At 50.7% G+C, this 22,013-nt stretch overlaps 1 protein-coding gene across 3 annotated transcripts in view; it reads left to right on the forward strand.

The window, feature by feature from the left end:
- Atf3 (activating transcription factor 3) overlaps positions 1–22,013 on the forward strand; it is a 48,219-nt gene that overhangs the window by 21,616 nt on the left and 4,590 nt on the right. Inside the window, exons 1-2 of one of the 3 annotated variants that reach the window (XM_023710234.1) lie at positions 14,379–14,531; positions 20,011–20,254. In XM_023710234.1, coding sequence (XP_023566002.1) covers positions 20,015–20,254 — 240 coding nt within the window. In that variant the 5' untranslated portion in view covers positions 14,379–14,531; positions 20,011–20,014. Of the gene's footprint in view, positions 1–14,378; positions 14,532–16,128; positions 16,152–20,010; positions 20,255–22,013 lie in introns of those variants that run through there. The other 2 variants (XM_004626855.3, XM_023710235.1) reach the window with 2 other exon arrangements.

A 22,013-nucleotide genomic window follows, 5' to 3' on the forward strand; every position in this document is an offset into this window, starting at 1 on the left:
TTGCGGAACCGGAGATTGAACTCAGGTCCTTGCGCTTGCCAGGGGAGTGCTTATTCCACTGAGCCATCTCCCTGGCCCCTCAAGACTGTTTCTTTAACTGTCACCTTCCCATTACTTGGGTGGACTTGGGATCCAAAGTCCACATGCTGTATTTGGATTATAAATCACTTTTAATGCATGGCAATTCTTCCTCCTGTTGTATGCTGTTTATTTGTTGAAGAAGTGGGTAGATTTGTCCTGTGGGATTTTTCCCATCCTGGCTGCAATTGAGTCCATCTTCACAGCATTGTTTAGCCATTTCCTCCATCCTTTAAACTTCCTGAAAGTCAGACTGAGGGGTTTGGCTTGATTAGATTTGGGTTCAGTTCCTTTGGGAGTAGGATGGGGGTTGGGTGCTTCCCATTACTCTCAGCAAGATCCCATGGTATCTTGGAGGCCCCACTGCTGGGGACATTAGGATGGACTAGGGGCTGGGTTGCTACCTGCCTGACCCATCCAATGATAACATGGGCAACTAAAACAAGTGCTCTTAAGCTCTGTGGGTGTAGGCATACCGCCACATCTTTCTACGCAGGCATCTCCATCTGCTGCCGTCCTCAGTCCCGGGACTGTCTTCTCTCTGTTCTTCAGATCCTCAACGTCTCTAAGGTTGGCATCATTTGCGGTGCTCAACAGCCACTCCTGAGCCCCTCAAGCTCTTGGGTCTCACAGGCGACCATGCTGTTTCCAATGAGCCCTTAAGGTGTCTGCAAATGGGTGATCTCACAGGCGCAGCCTGGCTGCCCAACGGCATGCTCTGCCCTTCCCTCGCTGGCCTGTGCCCCTGTCCTCCTGAAGTGGAACCCACTCCCTCTAGTGCAGGGCTCAGTGGCACCGAAGCGCAGGTGGCCTACAGACCCTGCAAACGAGATGGACGAGGAAATTAAATGTGGAAAACTTGTTTTTAAAAGTTAAATATTCAGAGAATATTAAGAAAAACAAAACAAACAAATGAAAGACAAATTCAAACAAAAGACAATTTGCCCCGGCTGAGAGCTGCCGCTGTGCTTATTTCATACCCTTCTAAGTCAGCACAGGTGTACAGATTGCAATTTTAAAAGTCAGTCTGGGGCCGGCCAGATAGCTTAGCAGATTAAAGTGCCTGTGTAGGCAGACACAGGAGCCAGGGTTTGATCCCCTGCATTCGGTGCCTGCCCCGCCCCCAGGGCATGCTGAGACAGTGACTGAGACTGGGCATGGTGTGCATGCCTGTAACCCAGCACTTGGGAGGCTGAAAACAGGAGGATCCCTACAAATCTGATCTGGGGAGTTAAACCCTGTAGGCCTTGTAGTAAATACACTTTAAAAAGTCAATCTTCTGGGTTTTTTTTTCTTTTTTCCTGTTTTTTTTTATTTTACTTTTAAATATTCTTTTTAAATTGTTATTCTTATTAGAACATGTCTGAGGGCATGATAATTACGTCTATTACAGGGAGTTGGGACACATACCTGACACATCTTAACTCTCTTCACCTCCCCCTCCTCCATTTCAAAGTGCCTTTCCAAGTTGCAAAAGATCTGCCTCCCTGTGTCCTCTTTTGTCTTCCTGGGGGAGGATCTGGGAGCAAAGAGGGAGAAGACACAGCAGGGACCCACAGCAGGGACCCAGGGGCAGATAGTCTCCCATGAACGGGGCAGCTGGCAGACAAGATGCAAAGGCTATGGCTAGAAACTGATCCCCGATCCAGAAGAAATAAAATGTGGCCACAAATGATAGCCACATCTATGTTTCACACCCTGGTGGCCACCAAATAAAAGTGAACAGGTGGGGGGGCAGGGAGATAGAGCAGTGGAATAAGTCCTGAGTTTGATCCCTGGTACCATCAAAAAAAAAAAGTGAACAGGTGGCATTCATTTTAACACTGTGTTTTACCTGAATCTCATATATGTGAAGACTGAGTTCAACATGCCTGAGTTCAATCCCCTGTTCAAAGGCTCCACAGCTGTGTGCTACCAGTGACTGTTGCGCTAGGCAGCGCAGCCCTGGCTTCGGCTCTATTCTGAGTGACATGGATGTGCTGCTCCCTGTCAAGGTCCCCTTTAGAGTTGTGGCAGTGGACAGAAGCTGAGGAATGTGGGCATGCTTCACGGAGCCCGCCCAGGCGTCCGGCTCAGGAAGAAGAAGCGAATGTGAGGGGCACCTGTGAGCACCAGGGACCATCGCCTGATCTCCTGGCATTCAACTTAGTGTGTGCTGAACGCACGTTGGAGGCGCAGCCATCTCCACTCTGCAGACCAGGAAACGTGGGCAGTAAGGGAAGAGGTCGTCAGCTGTTGGTTATATCATGTACTATGAAATTATCCTATGACTTTAAATATATATTTGAATAATACCCCAAGCCCTGGAGATAGTAAGGTGAACCAACCACCCGATGGCCCTCCAGAGGGCTCGGGAACAGCGGGGAGTACCTACAAAGGCCAGGCTTTGGGAGGGGGCCATGATCTGAATTGGGCTGGGTAGGAATCATAGTACCCATAAAGGATGATGGGGGCACAGAAAAGAAGTGATCGGTGCAGTCTTGTTGTTAACAGGTCCCGCTCTTGGCTCAATCCTCTGCTGCCCCAGTTTGAAATCTTAATAATTTCTGAACAAGGGACTCCATATTTTCACCTTGTTACAGCCCCAGAAGTGGCACAGTGCATCCTGGATGTGTCGTACATTACCCTAACTACACAAGGAAGTGGAATAAGCGCTTCCCTGGCAAGCCAAGGGCCTGACTTCAATCCCCGATTCCAGGAAAAAAAAAATTGATTTTAAAAAATAAATAGAGACGTTTTCCAAATGGAGATGTTTGGTAGCTGGGAAGAGGAGAAAAAGGAAATCCCTGGCGGAGAGAACAGCTTGTAAAAACACAGGATGCCAAAATGTAGGATGTCACTCGAGGAGGCTGAGGCAGGAGGATTACAAGTTCTTGCTCAGCCTGGGCAATTTAGTGACAGCAAGATCCTATCTCAATGGGGTAGGAAGAGAGCTTGGCTGTCCAAAGGCCTGCTTGGTAAGTGCAAGGACCGGGGTTCCTTCCCTGGTACCGCATGCCATGTGGTCTCTGGAACCTGGCGTGGTGGTGCACAACTGTAATCCCAGTGCTGGGGAGGCTGAGACAGGAGGATCACTAGGAGTTCGAGCTGCATAGGAAAACCCTGTACCAAATAAATAAATGAAAAAAAAAAAAAAAAAAAAGGATCCTGTCTCAAGATAATAAATAAGGCTGGGGGCGGAGCTCAGTGCCAAGGGAACATGCACGCATGCACGCAGGCTGCAGAATGAGGCTACAGGGTGGAGGTCCGGGGCAGAGATCTTGTCTAGCACGTCCAAGGCCTTGGGTTCAGTCCCCAGCATCCCAAATAGGTGGAAGGCGGGTGGGGTTGAGGCCAATGTTCAAGGTTTAGGGAAACAGGAGTCACCAGCGCCTCTAGTGTTTGGGGTAGAAAGTGCCTGTAGGTGTGGCTTTTTTTTTTCCCCCTACTATAGATCGAACTCTGGACCTAGTGCTGTATATTTTTAAGCCTCTTTAGACTACTAGGAAGTACCTGCTGGGCTCGCCTCCCAGCCCACGCTCCTGGGGTGGCCGAGTCTGACTTTTCTCAGTATAGCGTTAGCATCTCCCGATCCTTACCGCCCGCGTGTAAGCAGAGCGAGCGTTCCGCCTTTATGATTTCACCATCAAAGGGCTATGAATCACCGAGGTGTTTCTAAGAATGTGTTTTCCAACTGTTTACTTCAGAACAATAACAGTGTGCTTTAATTACCAAGCTGACGTTTTCAACCCTAAATAGAGCCGAGCCTCCGCTGCGTGGGCGTTCATTGCTTTGGAGACAGGGAGCAACAGTGAACCCCGTGGAACGTTCGTTTCGTTTTCACTTTTTGCATTTCCTTCTGGTTCTGCATGTCAGGGCATGTGGTGAGCACAGGCAGAAGAGCGCTGTGCGGAGCAGAGGTGACAACCAAGACGTCCTGTGTCACAGGAAAGCCCAGGTCTACCCTGACTCCGCATTTGCCTTCTCAAGGAGAAAAGGAGCTGGCGCCTTCCCTCTGGCATGGGACTGTCGGCCGGCGAGATTCTATGTTTTGGCCTCAGCTTCTGTAAAGGACGTAGCAGCGCACACCCGTCATCCCAGCACTCTGGGAGGCTGAGAGAGAAGGATTGCAAGTTTAAGACCAACCCCTGGCAACTCAGCAAGACCTTGTCTCAAAGGAAATACGCAAAGGAAGCTGAGGATAGTGTAGCGCAGGCACTGGGTTCAAGGCCCAGGAAGGAGCAGGCAGTGCTGAGGAGACAGTGCTGCTTCTCCTGAACTGAGGGCCTCCGAGTCTGCACTGCTGCAATCTTACCTGAAATTAAAATAAGCATAAGAAGAGAAGGTAATGTACCCTATCTGCTAGGCACCAGGAGCAGGCGCTCCACTGGCAGCCCATGAGAGGGTGGATGCCTGCATTCCTCCTGGCAGCCCTGCCGAGCTGTGGCAGCTTTTCAGATCAGGAAACAAACCAGTACTGGGGTCTGTGAGTGTCTGTCCATCCAGGCATGTCTAACAAGGACAGAGATCATGGGGGGGGGGGCTCCTCAGGGACTCTTACACAGCCGGACAAAAGGGCTTAGGACATAGCACAGTGTACAGACCCTGAGTTCAATCCCCCATACCACAAAAGCAAACAAGACAATGGTCCTAGAGCGCAGCACCAAGACCATCCTTATCTTCATCATTATCCAAAACCATAGAGTCAAAGTACAATACAGAAGTTCAGAAGATACAATAATGGAAGCTCCTACTTACTGAAGCTTTGAAGTTTTCTAGTTAGTGGATTATTTTCATCCTTTCTTTTGCTTCTTTCTCTTTCTCCTTCTCTTCTTTCTCTTCTCTCTCATCACATATTATCCTGCAAAAGTAAGCCTTGCTCCATTTTCAGTGCCCCACACCACCAGGTGTCAGAGCCCGGCCCACTGCGGACGCTGACCCTGGCACCTCAGCTCCAGGTCTGGCCCAGGCGCCTCAGGTTCTCTGTGAAGACGAGGGCACTTTGGGTTTCTTTCTATGTGCTTGATGTTAGTCACTGCTAGATTTTGCAGGACAAAGGCTGAGCTTACCAAGGATTAATTAGTCATCCCATTTCCCATCTTAGAAGGAATTTCACGCTTTTCTGCACCACCACTCAGTACCTGGCACACAGTAGGCACTCAGTAAGTGCCTGTCACGTGTAGTCAAGCCAGGATTTTGTTTGGACGGAATCTGAGACCTTGATATCTTTCAATGACAGGACTAAAAAAAAGGTCTGTAAATATGCCCTTTGAAAGGCACAGGGTTATGCTAGTTTTTACCTTCATTAAAATATAAAATCTATACTTCTATCTTTTAAAATTTAACATATCCCCACCATAGAAGAACTGGAAAAATTCAGACATGTACAAGTAAAGGAGGAGAAAAAAAAATCACCCATCCATATTTCCTAAGCACTTACAGTATTTATGGCCTCTTTTTCTCTATTTATGGTTTTATGTTTTGTTTATACATTTTATTGAGCTGTGGTTATGTGTATCTTGCCTTTCTTGTAAAATTCACATTATTTGGACAGCATTCTCTAAGTTAGAAAATCTTTGTGAAAACTTTTGAAATAGTGGCATAGTATGGAAAAATATATACTTCATTTTAAAACAAATCTCCTTCAACAGACAGGCTGGTCTGTCCATTCTCAGTGATACCAGGTAGGACCACGGGCTCCTCCAGGCCCTTAATGAGGCTCCTGCTTTGGAAAGCTGTGGGAGTCACTGTTACTGTCAGAGGCCTAAGAAAGCCAGAGTCCAACTCTGAGCCAGAAGGGTAGATTGAAACAGCAAATTTCCAACAATCCAGGGGACTCCCTTCTCCCTGCATCTGTTCCTTGGATAACCCCAACCTCGGGTGCCCAGCATCCGTCCCCTTCTTCAGCGTCACCACTAGGCACGATGCTTGTTCCAAAATGAAACCGTGCATCTCCTCCAGTCCCAGTCCCTACGATCCCGACCTGCCGCCTCCCCAGTCCCACCCCCATCCTCTGTAACACTGAGGCACGGTATCCATCCCAACCCCAGCTGGTGCCCAAATCCAAACACATCTTCCTGGAAGTATCCCAGGATCACCCCTCCTGCTCCTATCGCTGGCCCAGCCTCAGTTCACCTGCCAAGGCTGCCAGGACCTGCGTAAGGTACTGGTAAGGTGGGGACCACCCCAAAGAGAAAGTAACTGAGCTTTCATGAAGGAAATGTAAATTTTGCAATGAAAAGATCTAAAGAAAAAAATCTGTTTTAATTTCAGCACAAACGAGAGAATGTGATATTTTGTGGGTAATTTTTATTTCAAAGGAACGTGTGAGCACGAGGATAATACACACACACACACACACACACACACACACACACACACACCTTACCTGCTTTTTTATCACCTTGCCTGCCTGGGGGCAGTGTCTGGTCAGTGTAGCCTCCACCCTTGGCCAACAATGTCCCAGACATCTGCTTGTGTGCATCTACCACTGAAAGATTTGGTCCCCACCCCCCATCCCTGGGGGTACAGTCCAAATGGATAATCAAAACCTTCAACTCCTGTCACTGTCAGTCTGTTTCTCCTCTCTTGTCCCCGGACCCTGTCCCCCTTCTGGGCTCAGTGCCTCTACAGCCTGTAAACATGTACCACACTTTCAAAGTTCCCTACTTCCATTCCTTGCAGGGGCTGTTACTGTGGACTTTGCATGAGCTGGGACCTGTGCAAGGAGCTGGGCATGAGCCCCACAACTCTGTAGGGGGCCCAGCCTCTGCCGAGGCACACACAGCCTCTGCAGATGCCTGGCATACCTTCCCTCCTCCTCTGCCTAGAAAACACTCAGCCCAGCAGCAGCACGAAGGTGGTCCCATCTCTCAGCCCTTGATGCCCGTCCATGTCAGCCCCATCCCTCAGGCTGTCACTATCTGTGGTCCAAGCTGTTGTCCCATGAGCTGCAGTCACCCAGAAGTCAGGGAGCCTCACTGTGTACCTGCAGCTTCTCACATAGCACACAGTAGGTGCTCATTATTATCATGTTTATTCATGTGCACGCAATACCTACTATGTGCTAGATGGACACTTGCTTGTATGCTTATTTGCCACCTAAAGATTTTAAACTCCTCAAGGTCAAGGAGTCCTCCTGTGCTGCCCTCGTCACCCCAAGGTGTCTAAGGACACTGCTGAGCACAGTGTCTGGCAATAAGACCTCATCTGATTAACTGAGTGACAGGTATAAACTCATAAGAGTGACTCACTCCATCCTCGGTCACTCCAGTTTCAAGTACAGGTTCATCATCAGATGATTTCAGTTCAGCCTTTTTTGGGAAACAGAACAAAAGTCTAAAAGGCCCTACTCAGCTTACTCAGTCAATAGCAGGGCTTGTTTGTGGTCAAAGCAAATTAAGGAATAATGGCAAATTTGGCAGGGAAAACAGCATCACAGAGGGAACAGGGATCTGGAATTGCTCAAGGGTGAATCTTGGGGGACTTCAGGAGTAAGATTTTTCTGGTAAGGTCAACTCTAGAAGCATTCCTGCATCCAAAGAGACTTGGGTAAGGCAAGGGTGCCAGGGTGTAGAAAAATGAACAGTGGTACAGCCCTCTAACATGTGCAGGAACTGGACCCTGATATGAATTTGGAAGTAAGCCAGCCCTGTGTTTCAGTCAAGTGCCTTCTGAGCTTTGGTTTCCTCATCTGTAAAACTGAGAAGAGAGTACAGGATTAATATAAGGATGAAATGAAATCCTACATATTTTTTAAAGTGCTTACCACTGTGCCTGGCGTGTAGTCCATGCTCAGTGAATAGCAATTACTAAATATGACCTGGTCACATGTCGATTTTTTTTTTTAATTTTGTTTTCTAATCAGTAAGTCAGTCTGAGAGACGAAACTTTCCAAGGAGGTCCAGCATTTCTGACACCTCAGGGGTCTCTGGATCACTGGCTTTTCAAAGGTGCGGCAGGAGGGGACAGGAATGGCACTGCAAGGCTGTCTCCTGTGGGAACCTTGAGGCCGCACTGCTCTTCTCGGCTCAATGGTGCCTTGTGTGATTGACATTTTCTCTCGGTTACAGGGCACAGTGAGGTTGCCAAACCCACTCAAACTCAATGGGAGATGGCAGAACGGGGGATCTGGACTCACTTTGAGTGTGGTCCTTCAGTCACCCAGAGCACCTGACCCTGTGACTGTCCCAAGAGTGCCACAGCTGGCATTCCTAGCTGAGGAGGGGCCCAGGGCCCTCATCTTCTGCTCAGTTTTCCTCCAGTGTGGCCCCAATCTCAGCAAAGTAAGCATCTCCTCTGGAGAGGGAAAAGGGGCCAAAGCGCTCTTGATGTGGGAACTGCCGATTCTGAGGCCTAGAGCCACTGTTCCCCTCTGAGCTGAGGGCCAGGCATGACACTGAAGCAACTGAATTTTCCCGTGAGCTCCAGCCGGGCACCCAGACCTGCTGTGGCCCACCACCCAGCCTCAGCAACCAGACTACGCAGGCTTGCTTCTTCCTCCTCTGCCCCTAGCTGTGTGACTTCTAGCAATTTATTTACCCCCTGTGTGTCATCTGCCACGTAGACCTGTGTGCAGGATTTACCTCCAAGGGGCCTTATGAGGAGAAAATGCAGTAGCTGTGTGTAAAGGGTCAGCATGCAGCCTGCAGCTCAGTGGGCACTGTGTGATAGCTCTTGCTGATATTATCCTACACCTAAAGGAAGAAGGCAAATAACTCATCCGTTGAGGGCCCCAAGGGTACAATTTTCAATTCATCCCAAGCCCAGAAAATATCTAAGGTCTTCTGTCTTTCTTTAGAAATTCTTGCATAACTTACATTCAGATTCAACACACTTGCCTTTGGTTAATAACAGAATATTTTAAGCACTTACCACTTGAGAGGATGCTCCAGCTAAAGCTCCTCTGTTCACCTGATGGCTCTGGTGAACGGTAGCCTGGCCACGTGTGTGCTCGAGAAAGGCGACATGGATGACTTCTGGGTTCCTTTGGGCTCTGTCATCTTGCTGTTCTGAAAATAAGCACTGCCACAACTCCGCAGCCATTTGGACCTAGCCTGGAATGGCTGCCACCCCAGTAGCCATACACGCACACCACCAGCCTGGCTTAGAGATGCCAGAAGCGGAGGCTGAACTTATGCTCCAGTGAGCTTTTTGCCTGAAGGCCGAGGAGGAAGCATAGGCAGGACGTTCCACCTTGACACCACCCACCAGTGCTGCAGGCTGGACCTTCTGCCCCAGAGTGGACAGAAGACCAAGGAGAAGAAAGGAGCCAGGGGTCCTGGGGGCAGGGGGGATCCACGACCTGCTCCCCGGGGAGAAAGTGCCCACAGGATACATTTATTGTTGGACTATTAGCGAACAAGTGAACAGCCCTGGTGTCCCTCCATCCTCCCCTGTCCCCTGTATAGTACTCAAAGCCAGAAACCAAGACCCCACCTCGAACTCTATTTAAACCACCGAGCAAGGCTGATATTTGATGCCTTTCTCCCATCACAAAGATTTAAACTTGCAGAGCACTCTAACATTATATTTTCAGAAAGAAAGACAATGGAAACAAAGCAGTGAGTCCAAAGCAAACTTCAAAGGTGCATGCAGTCTAGAATTAGAGACATATTCTTAAATCGCATGCGTGAGACAAAATGCTGGAGGGAAACATCAAAGTGCAAATCGCATGAGATTATGAGTAATGTTTGTCCTCTTGCTTGTTTTCCCAATTTTCATAATGGCCAAAAAAATCATAAGAAAGTTCCCTCAAAGGAATTTTTAAACAAATATAAAATTTTTTTAAAACTATCTTCAAATCCCTATCACATCTGTTATCTCATCTGATTCTTAGAGCAATGCTTTGGGGGAGCTGATGTCATAGAATTCCATTTGGTAATGTACAAAACTACAATTTGTTTGGGACCCGCCCCATCACTCAGTTGGCTGGAGGTTCACCTATGGGTAGCTCCCGGGTCTCCAGGTCCTTCTTTGCCAAAGCCCCAGCTTTCAGCGCGTCATCCCAAATTCCCAGGGCTCTAGGATCTGCCCTCTTTAGTGGAAATATCTGCTACCTGGACGTGGCCTTGGGGCACCACGTGTGTATGGCTGTTGATGATACACAGCAGGAGACATCCCCAAAGATACAGTCCTTGCCTGGGGTACTGCCACCTCCTCTCTTGCAAGGCACCAAGTCTATGTGGGTGGAAATTCTTGGACTTGTTCAGAGTGAGGAAGGGAGAGAAAGGACAGGCTGTGTTTGAGAATCAAGCCTGACAACATTTCTTATCTTGTTTTTTGGAGGAGGATGGTTTCTGAAATGGGTCTGTCTTCGTGCCACTTCACATGGTCGTCCCTCTGACCCTTTCTTTCTCCCCAGCTCTTGAAGTCACCACAGGCTTTTGGGGGGGGGGGGTCTCTCTTCATTCAGGTCCTGAAAAGCCTCTTCGGAAAAGTTGGGAAACTTAAAAAGAGGGCCAGAGCCAAACCAGAACCCAGAGCCACAGGTGCTTGGGGGGAAATCCACCAGAACAGTGGGGTTGCTGTGGCTGAAGGACAGGACTGCTCTCCTTGTCCTCCCTCAGGGGCCCCATGCCTGTGCCCAGGTGACTGTCATTCCTCTATATTTCTTGACTTCACCTACAATTACTTACCACTGATGAGGGGGACAGAGGCAGCCCTGGAGGAGATCTGGGGTTGCCCAGATCTGTAATTAATAATACCACAGCTGTAGACCTACTGAATGCCCCATCCTACTGAGCCCCACACCTTCAATCCCATAATCAGTGCCACGTATTAGTGGAGGACACTAAGCCTGGCGGTGTCACGACCTGCCAAGGGGACAAGGCTGCTCAGCACCGAACCAGAAGCACAGAGCCTTCCACACTTCAGTGCCTACTGTGGACACCTCCCTGGTGCCTGAGGGTGCCTGTTCTGGGGACTCTTAAGTTAGTAATCCCCACCTTGAAGCCGACTTTGTAGAAATGTGGACTTTGAGAAGCAGAAGGAAGAAAATCCTCCCCCTTCCCTTTCTGAGGTGAAGGAGGGGGCTGAGCGAGCAGACAGGGCTGCCGGTGCCTGGATTATTCCCTGGCTGATTTTGACCTGTGTTTAATTTGTATTTTTAGAGCTGTGTGAGTAAACACAATTTAGGACCTGGGAGAACAGAATAATGGGGGAAAGGAATGTGGGAAGTGACTGTGCGCTGAACTAAAGAAACTGCTAAAATCTTTAAATATCTTGTGAAATTTCTTTTCGTTCTTTTTTTGCCGTTGGCTCCCCACAATGTTTTTATGTTTGGATTCGGTTGCCACGAGTGGACTGTTTTTAGCTGCCTAGTTCCTTTCCCTCCCCTTTTAATATTTTCCTTCCTTCTGCACATGCCCCAGCATGAAGTCTCCAGTTCTTATCTCACTCAGCAAAACATCCCGAGGCTGATCTGAACGTGGATTCCCCAAGAGGTTCTCCAGCGTAAAACGTCAACCCTAGTCAAGTATCTGCTTAATCCGCCTTGCTAAGCATAAACTCTCGGAACAACCGGAACCAGGGCTTCCTCCTGAGGCCGGACAGGCACTCTTGCCTTTGTGGAGGAAAGTGTTTGCTGCGCAGGGAGCTTTTCTTGCCCTTCCTTGCGCAGTACTGACAGTGTGCCCGCGGGGCGCTGGTGGCGCTGTCCGGACCCCCAGGACGCCTTCCTGGGGCTCAGACGTTGGGAGCTCTTCTCTGTCTCTCCAGTTCGACTAGCATTCGACAGCTCTCCCGCGGGATACGGGGAGGGTAGTTTGGGGAAGGTTGTTTTCCTTGGGTATTTCTTTCAAGTGGGGGGTGATCTGACTTTGCTTTGAGCATCTTGTGGCTTCCAGGGCTTCAGCAGGTGAACAGGCACAGGATGCTAAGCTCAGGCGACAGCACTGCCATTCTGGCCCCACATGTTGAATCAAAACTAAGAATTATCAGAAAGAAAGAAGAGCAATACGGAAGTACGATGGTACGATAGTGGTAAAAATGAGCTGACCGTGTGGGGTAGGCTTCTCGGCTCCAGGACCTTTTTTTCTAGTTGGGTATGTGGAACTCATGTGGCTCGTTTGTTTACTCAACGCTCACACTGAATTTCCCAGGAGGACAGGATCAAAACTCCACCGATCTGGCTTGAGTGTATTCATAGAATCACAGTTTAACCTGTCACACTGGTTAAAGATTACTGCAGGGAGCTCAGAGGAGTAGTGAAGAGCTTTTCTCTAGGGTCACTTAATTTTGGTGTTGTTTTTCCAAATAACTTTTACTGAAATGCAAACTGTTTCCCACCTGAGCTCGCTCCGCAGGCTGTGGTTGTGCAGACACGCCCGGGGTTTACCTGCCCGACATCGGGCTACAGGGTGGGGCGTGGAGGTGTGGAGCCGGGTGTGGGTGTGGGAGACGGAGGTGGGGCGGGGACAGCGGTTACCAGCGCGACAGGCAAAGCAAAACACAAGCCCCACGCTTCCAGCAGGACACCGCTGGAAGTCGAAGATACATCAGGGCAGGATCCCTGGGGATCCCTGGGATGAGCCACCCCAGGGTTTCCCGGAGGACCTGGGCGGGAGGGTAGACGTCGAGGGCCTCCCCTCGGTCTTCCCAGCCCCGAAACTGCCGGGGAATGGGGGAGGGAGCTCCCGGGCGAAGCTCCGAGCTGGGGGCCAGAGGGGCCAGGAACCCGAGTGTGGAGAACTTGATTTTAACGGCAGCTCAGAGAGTGGATGTCTGTCCCAAGGCAAAACTGTCTCCCCAGGGCGCGGGAAGGGATGAGAATAAAAGGACTATGAATTAGCAGGACGCTCCATTAGCTCCATTACGGTATTTACAGCCACTCCTCAGGTGCTGCGGGGTGCGATGCCGCTGGGACATGGGTCCGAGACTTTAGTTCTCACCCAAACTAACAAACTGTGACCTTTGATACCCTCCCTCTAAATGGCAGGTGGAAACAGGTGTCTCCACCCTTGGCCGAGCCCTACAGCACGTAGCGCGGGCAGATCTCCCTCCCAGGCAGGTGCGAAAGTCCCCGGGCCACACTTGCGTCCTCATTCAAATATCCTTGGGATACTGGGAAGGACTTGATTCTGCTGCCCTCAGCCCAGTTGGAGCCAAGGAATTGGAACCAGAAAACCATTTTTTAAACGTTGAAACCCAGGTCCAGCCCTCAGCTGCGAACTCGGGACCTGCCTCTGCCGGCCCCTTCCGTACCCCAGTTTGAGGGCACAGGGTATTTCAGCCGAAGGGCTCCATTCGAGTTGGGACCTATGCCTAACCAGGTTATCCAGCCCGAGTCGTTCGGTCCCAGCCCAATCCTCTCGGAGCGCAGAAGGATGAAGATGGGTTTTGCCTGATCACTGAGACCTGGGCGACCCCGGCCCCACCCCTGCCCGTGAGAACAAAGCAGACTTTCCCACATTTCCTAGCCTCTCCTGGGCGCCTCTGATTTCTCCAGGTCTCTCCTTTCCACTCTTTTGTTGCTTTCTATGAAAACCGCCTTGTGAATTTTCAAATGCTTTGCGGTTGTTTTGAAAAACAAAAATAAATGATCCCACGCGGCGGCCGCGTCAAGTCCCACGGCCCGCGGGTTCCCCAGCTGGCCCCGAGGCGCTCAGCGTGTGAGCTCCGGAGCGCTGGCCACCGCGTCCGCGTCCGCGTTACCGGGCCACCTTCACACCAGCGGGGAACTTAGTGGCTTCTCGACAGGACGACTTCGGGCAACTCGGCCGCCCGGGGGACAAACGATACAGCCCCTACCTTGCCTCGTGCTCGAGAAAGAGGTGGCTAGAGCGTGTGGGGTGGCGAGGGGAATACACTATCCTGAAGCTCCAGAAAATGACCACGCATTTTGGAGAAAGGTCGTGCCGGTTTCCCAGCCTCACCTAGTCTGGGTGGCCGCCAGGATCCGCCTCCCCGCCAAATCCCCACCCCCCACCCGAACCTAGCGGAGGGAGAGATGCCAGCGCAGTGGAGTCATGTTGCTGGCTTGGGCACCATTGGCTCATTCCTGGAACACGCAGCGGCGAGTACGCACATCTGGCGGCGCGCCCGGGCTGCTCCCAGCCGGATAAGGAGCGAGAGGGAGGGCGGGTGTGAACGTCCGCGGGATGCCCAGCAGCCAGCTCCGCCCCACGCTTGCATCACCGAACGCCCCACCCCACCCCCAGCCCTCGCGCGCCCCGCCTTCGCCCCTCCTCCATCCCTCCCTCCAGAGCTCTGCCCAGCCGGTTCTCCTGGAAGCTATTAATAGCATTACGTCAGCCTGGGGCTGGTAACCCTGAGTAAAGGGGCACGCGGCCAGAGCCTGAGCTATAAAAACGGTGATGCAACGCACTCCGAGCCACAGTCGCTCTCGGCGAGGCGCGCACTGCAAGGCGCTCTCCCCGCGCCGCCGCCGGACGGACGCACAGACCGACAGCCAGCCCGCGCCTGCTTGCCCTGGCCGCCCTCCGGATCCTGGCCACCCCGCGCGGAGACTCGAGGTGAGCGTCGCCAGCCGAGAGCACGAGCGCGCCCAGGCGCCTAGCGTGCGTTCCCTTTGCGCGCCCCTAGTGACCCGTCTGTCCCCCGACTTCCGCGCCCACCCCGACACGCGCGCCCAGCCTCTGGCGACAGAACCGCTCTGGCTGAACTTATCCTGGCCACGCCTGCTCATGGGCGCCCCAGAAAGTTTCTCGCTAAGTGAAAGAATGAAACTTTCTCTTTTGACTTGGAGCGCGAAAGATCGCGGAGGACCGAGGACTTCGGGCACCCCGCTCCGCCCCGAGCTCTGCCCTCTCGTAACCGCGGCGGGGACTGGGAGCGAAGTGGGTGGCGGGGGTTTTCGAGGCCGACCGGCTCGTTGTTCCCCTTTATCCTTCACTTGGTGTCTGGGACCCTCCACTCCCGACCAGAGGCGCGGTGACCGGAGCTCCTGGACACGCTGCCCCGGCGCGGAGGGGAATGAATGGGGAGGGGACCCGCGAGCTGGGGTCGCGGGCGCAGCCGCTGGGGGTCGCCCTGCGCGGCCAGAGCGCTCTTTAGGGAGCAGAGAGCGCGGGTTAGTCGAGATAAATTTGGAGTCCAGCGCTGGTGCCCGCGACAGAAGGTAGAAAGGGCTCCCTGCTGGCGTCGGGCTCTTGGGCCCAGGACTTCTTGTTCCAGTCGCCGCGCGCTTTTCTCTGCTACTTGTGGCGCTCGCGCTGCCCTCCTTTTGGCGGGTTTGCGGATTTGGCTGCTTTGCGCAGGTGTAGACACCACGGGCTGGCTGGGGCGCCCAGCGTGTGGAGACGACGCTCATAGAGACATCAGAGAGAATGGATTTGTCCTAGAGCTGGGACTCCTCCGAGCTTAGACAGAACCGCCGTCCATGAGCTTCAGTATCCCCGCTGGGAAATATGGACAGGTGGACCCCACTGACCAGCAAAGGGCCTTTCTAGCTGAACGTTTCCAAGACATTAGATGGCAAAACTGAATGAAAAGAGCCTTTGAGGGGACATAGATGAGGGGGGCTCTAATGTCACCGGCTAATCTCTGATACCCTGGGGTGAGGGGGACTGTTCCACGGGGTGGGTCTGTCTTCTCCTGGCTTGCTACACATTGCGCTGGTTCTGTCAGCACTCCTTTTCACGTGCTTTGCATACCATGTTTCTTCCTAGCCTTTTTCTTTTCCTTAACTTCTGTAGAGCATACGTACATTGTTCCAAAGAAAGAAGTTGCCAAATCTTGATGGAGCTGGTAAAAAAAAAAAAAAAAAAATTGAGAGCTGGCACATCTGGGTGTTCTCATAATGTGCCTATGTCAGTGTAGGTGGCAGTTACATCTTCTCTGTCCCCAACTTAAGGTGAGGCTTTAATGATTGTCCTTGTGTTGCCTTTCCCATATGCCACAGGGTGACTCTTCCACAAACAGGCTGTAGTGTCAGTGTCCTGGGTCCAGTAGGGGTGAGATTGACCCTGTCTGGATGGTTCCAGATACATAAAGCCCCCTGCCGGGCTCCACTGAGTGGCAGCTGTGCTCTTATGCTTTCCTTCTTGTCCCTTAGCCATTATCTAATTTCTATCTCTTTTGGCCTTTTTCTTCCATAAGCCCTCCATGTCCTTGTCCTGTCAAAGTCTCCTCTGATAGGTACCCTAAAAAGCACCAGGGACTATTGTCCCCCATCAACCTGGCTATTGGCTTCTCAGTTGCCTCTGTGGTTGACCTCTGGATCCCAGTTGTGATGGGAATGCCATGAACTGGGCTGCACTCTGGCCTTATGACCTTGAGCAAGTCATTTTGCTTTCCTGGTCCTCCCTTTACTTAATTGCAAAATGAAGATCTGACCTGGATGGCTCTAATAGTGGGTGTTCTGTGAGTCTTTCTTTGTAAAAATTGACCAGGCATGGGATGAGATCTGCGACTCTGAGTGCTGTCCTGCTAGGGGAAGAGGGAAGACCAAGCCAGGAGACCACAAAAACTTCAAGGGAGAAACAGTTTCAGGGGTGAGAACTGGTCATCTCTCACGTACAGAACAGCAAAGAGAAAGACTGGTGTCAGCAGAGAGCAGGTGGAGTTTACCTGGTGTCTTAGGAAGCCAGGGAGGGGTTAATCAAAGCACACAGTGGCTGGAACAGACTGACCTGAAGGTCTTAAGGGTTCCAGTTAATTCCTGACTGTTGGGGTCAAACTCAATGAACAGCACAGTGGGTGGGCAATCAGAGCCACAGTGATGATGCATGTGTGAATCTCATATGTTTTTACCCTTTGAACATTGGAGCAGGCAGTCCTGACCTTGTTTTAGAGAAAGGGGACCTGGGCTCAGAGAGCCTCAGTGGTCGGGGAGGGGGGGGTGCCACTCAGCTAGTAAGCTTAAAGCCTTAGTTTCTATCTCCAGCTTTCAAACTGGCTAGGACAAAGACCTGAACAGGAAGAGTTAGGAAAAGGTCAATACAGTCACTCTCGTATGCTAAGTTGGTTAGTGAGCAGCAATTATTGGGAAGAGATGGAAATTAAAAGTGAAAATTCAAAACCATGGCAGTTACAAGAAAATAAAAGCCTGGGAGTTAAACTTCCAGTTAAAGAAATACACGCATGAGGTTTCACTTTCCTGAAAGTGATGAAATTGCCAGTGATATGACATGATTTCTGATCGGCAATAATGAGGAGGAAGCAGAGTGCAGTGTCTTTCATGATGGATGTGAATGATTTTATGGTCAATGTAGGCAGCCATCGAAAGTCCCCAGAACATTGTTTCTCTTCAATGAAGGGGATGTCAGAGAATCTGAGTTTTCTAAAATTGTCTGAAAATTTAACTTTGGTTTCTGGGTTGGGACATAATGTGAGTCTAGGCTCAATTGCATTGTAAGAGGCTGGGTAAGGGGCAAACTAGGAAGTACTCCAGGAAACAGTGCTGGCCTGGAGAAAGCCCAACATGATATGGACAGCTGCCTCATCTTCAGAGAGGTGCTGAGCATTTGCACACCACAGTTGGTCTCCCTTTCCTATTTCCCTTGATGCTTTTCAGAAAAACATTTCACACCACTGACATTCTTTAGTTTCTTTCCTTAGAACTGCTGACTTTATAAGGAGAAAAAAGTTCCAAACAGCAGCCCACAGCCCTGAGGGCTCATTAGTAAACTGAGCTGGGTGGTGAGATGGATACACTTTCCTCCCGTGTCATTCAGGCTACCTCTAGAGGACACTTATTCACTCCTCCAGACAAAGGCCAGCCCCGGGTGGCTCTGGGTTCCATCCTTGAGTTTTGAATCAAGTTGGAAAGGGAGAGAAGCATTATCAAATGGAGGAGTCTTAACCCTCTGGCATCAGAAGCTGCATGCAATCCTCCTAGCATCCTAAAATTATAGATGTTATAGTCTGTAGAGGAGAGGAAGGGAGGAAAGGAAGAGGAAGATCTTTGGTTCTGACTTGGGATGCTTTGGGGAAAGGAATGAATTGTGTTCATTTCCTGAGTTGTCTATTCAGAAACTTTTAAGATCAAAGGGGGTGACCAGCCAGCCGTTCCTCCACCTGGACCTCACAGGATCCCTGTGGCAGGGCGAGCCTTAGGCTAGAGACCCCTGGGAGTCCTAGTGACTCCCAAGAATGTCTTTCAGAGCACAGTGATTATTTCCTCAGCTCACACATGGGGACATAGGGCAGTGTCACTAGCCCTCTTTTACATGGCAGAAAAGCCCACTTGGATGTGCAGTGAAAACTCATTCTCTAAGAGGTCTTCTAGTCTTGATTTTCTGATCCCAGTCTGAAAACATCGTACATTTTTTTAAAGCCCATCTAAAGATATACCCAGCCAGGTGTGGTGGTGCGCACGCTTAATCCCATCTATAAGGGAGGCTGAGGTAGGACAGCAAGTTTGAAGCCAGTGAGGGCAATTTAGAGCTTCTCAAGTTTTAAAAGACTGGGGATGTACCTCAGAGCCTGCTAAATTCCCTAGTATCACACAGTAAGTAGATGATTAATTAAAAATGAATTCACTCCCAGAATGTAGGCAGCAGCCCACACGTGCACCCCAACACAGAAAGGCCATTCATGAAGCAGACATGTTCACCCCAGGAACCTCTCCTTAGCCCCCCTTTCGTACTTCAGTTCTAGGCCTCCAACTTGCCCCTGCACACGTCAACAAAATTGCTCTGTGTTTTGTTTTTGTAGTGTGAAATGACATGTTTTTGCAATGTATCAATGAGGAGTATGAGTTTGGGAGCCAGAGTCCCAAATCCTGGCACTGCCCGGAGTTAGCTCTAGGACTCTAGGCAAACTGCTTCACTCGCCTGCACATCACTCAGTGCACGTGTAAACTAGGGCCAAGAACCGACCCCTGGGTTCTCCTGAGGATGAGATGATATAGTGCACCCCAGTTTCTGATATGAAGGGGACACTCCTCAAATGTTGGAGATTTGCGGGGGCGCTTCCTGTCTGGATGGACTTTTCCAATGGCCACAGATCCCTGGACCAAGAGCATACTCTAGTGGTGGGCTTGCCCAGACAGTACCCCCACGCATCACTTCTGGGACCCAGCTGCAGGGCCAAGAGGGGGTGTGGAGAATAGCCAAGGCCACAGGGAGGGACGTACAAGGGACCTTGGAACCTCTATTTTCCTTGTTGTCATGGCTTTGGGTCCACTGATCTAGAACGATACAGGTGGATGGGATCTCAGAAGCCATTTGATTTGACCACTCCTCCCCTGTTTCATTTATTCAGCTGGGTAGCATCCAGCCGGCGCTGGCCAGGCTCTAGATAAAGCCACAGCAGGCTCTGAGCTAGAGTTCTGCTTGAGTCACCTGCTCCTCAGTGCCTGAGCCTGTTCCTGGACCCCATTGCCGCAGGCCGGGGTCTCCTACACCCAGGGCTAAGCCCCACCCCCTCAAATGTCCAGGTCTTAGTGCTTTGCTTCCTAGGCCTGAGGTCCTTTGTTTCACTGACTTGTAGCTTTGGGACCTGAGTCCCAGCCATCCCAGCCACAGCCAAGGACTGTGGATGAAGAAACACCAGCTATAGTTACCTTCCTTGTTCCTGGTACTTGGGTCCAACTTCCAGGGAGAGAAGCTTCTGCCCCTATATATATTTGTAACATTAAGGGTCCCTGCTTCTTGCTTTTATTTCCACTTATAGGTTCAACTTGATTTCAAGGACCTACCAAGTTTTTTTTTTAAAAGAAAAAGGGCCTGAAAACAGGAATACAGAATGGTCTGGCTTTTTTTTTTTTAAAGTTCCTCTTTCAGGACTGAGGCCATGTTTGCATATGTGCACACCAGCCAAAACTAATAGCTCTTATAAGAGTTCAGAATAGCTCTAAACATCAACCCTTACACGCGTCAGTTGGGTATTTTATCCACACCACTGCACTGTATATTTGACTCAAGGTGAGAATGGCATGAAGTGACAACCAAACAGAGGCTGAGGGGTGGGCAGGGTTCTGGTGCTGGGGCTCCCCTGATTCCGCCCCCAGAGTCCCTGAAGCAGTTTGGCTTTCAATGTGTCTTTCAGCAAAATGATGCTTCAACACCCAGGCCAGGTGTCTGCCTCGGAAGTCAGCGCCTCTGCCATCGTCCCCTGTCTGTCCCCTCCTGGGTCACTGGTGTTTGAGGATTTTGCTAACTTGACACCCTTTGTCAAGGAAGAGCTGAGGTTTGCCATCCAGAACAAACACCTCTGTCATCGGATGTCGTCTGTGCTGGAGTCGGTCACCGTCAGCGACAGACCCCTAGAGATGTCCGTCATGAAAGCTGAGGTGGGTTCTACAGCGTGTCTTCTTTCTTTCTGCATGGGGCATTGCACACTTATCAGGCGCTGGGTGGCAGCTGGGAATAAAACAGACAAAAGTGCTACCCCACAGCGTTCACCTTCTATGGTCTGGGTCTGCAGGCAGCACAAAGATTAAGTGCTCGGCACCCTAGAAGAGAAGGGTGCCAAGGAGAAAGTGGGGGACAGGCTGGGAGCAGTGGAGGGGGAGTTTACTGTTTTACACTGGGGAGCCTTCTGAGGGTGACCTCCAGGCAGGCACTCTGAGGACAGGGAGAGAGCCCTGTGGCAAGGGCGTCAGAACCCCCGAGCTGGCATGTGAGTGACGGTGGAGCAGGGCAGGTTGTGTTGGGTCAGGAGCCACCATGCGAGTGCTCAGAAGTAGGTGCTTGGATCTCACTGGCATAAAGCTGCTTTCCTAAGCCTGGAGGTAGGCTGTGGGAGAAAGAGCAGGCCCAAGGACGACTGCGCGTTCTGGCACGCAGCCCTGTAGGAATGGGGTGTCTGCTTGCTGCCGAGCTCGTGCCTGTCGGAGGCCGTGCAGTTCTTCCTCCATGGGGGTGTCCCACAAGCAGCTGCATACAGCGCCTGGACTGCAGTGCAGGGTCAGGGCTAGAGATCCAGAGCTGGAGGCCAGAGGCGTAAGGATGCACTTTCTGTGTTGCGCTGTTTTGAGGAGCATGGAGTAGAATGATTTTTTTCATTACGGCCAGGACCTCAGGGACCAGGCAGTTAGCCCAGGCCTCCCCTGCAGCAAGGCTCACAGCCTTGGTACCCAGCACCTGCCGAGGTCACATCTGTCTCAGACACTAGTGCTGTGTTTGGCAGCCTTTCAAGATATTGCTGTGACAGACATAGTGGGACATTTGAGGCATGGCTGCTTGTGATGCCACAGTGACTCAAGGATGTCACAGCCAAGATCCTGCAGTCATTGGGCTTTCTGTTGTGGTTGGAAGACATGGATATTTGAAGCTTGTTTGGCTGGCATAATTGCAGTCTTTGGGCAAGAGAGAGTGGAACTGACCCATAGATAGAGAATTTGTTTTTTTTTTTTCCCCTCCAAAGGAAGTGAATGTAAAAGAAAGTCAGAGGCGAGGGGTGTGGTTCAGCAGTAGAATGCTTGCCGAGCATGTACCTGGCACCACACACACACACAAAAAGAAGTGGGTTGATAATTTCTATGATTCTGTAATTACTCCTTAAAACTCATCTGAGGGTGAACTGAGATGAGATTCATGAACGATATTGCAAAGAACCTGGTATTTGACAAATGGGAGCTGGTACTATATGATTCTGTGGCCATTGGCATCATCAGAGGCATTAGCTGTACCCCAAATTAATCTCAGAGGAAGCTGCCCATAGGCCCACACAATGTTCACAGTGCCTAGTCCAGTACCAGACAGTACAGGGTGGACCATAGGACGCTCTGGGAATTTTCTTTCCTGATTAAATATTTTGAGATAATAAGATATCGTGAAAGGAAGCAGGGGAAGGGTAAGGAAAGGAAAAGAAAAAGTATTTAGAAGGATTCTCGAGAGGCAGAGGCAGACAAAAACACCCCAGAGAGCCACAAAGCTCATCTGTTCTGATTCTGTGTTTGCCAAATGACTTCCTGATCCTGTCAGTGTCACAGAGTTACCCACTGGGAAGCGACCAGATTAACAGATCTAGTTGAATCTCTGATCCCCTTGGTACCCCAATTCTCATCTTCAAGAGACCCTGAGCCTTGAAGGCACCCTGTGTGTCTG

This window comes from Octodon degus, unplaced genomic scaffold (assembly GCF_000260255.1).
Source record: "Octodon degus isolate 3935 unplaced genomic scaffold, OctDeg1.0 scaffold00017, whole genome shotgun sequence".
NCBI classification, from domain to species: domain Eukaryota; kingdom Metazoa; phylum Chordata; class Mammalia; order Rodentia; family Octodontidae; genus Octodon; species Octodon degus.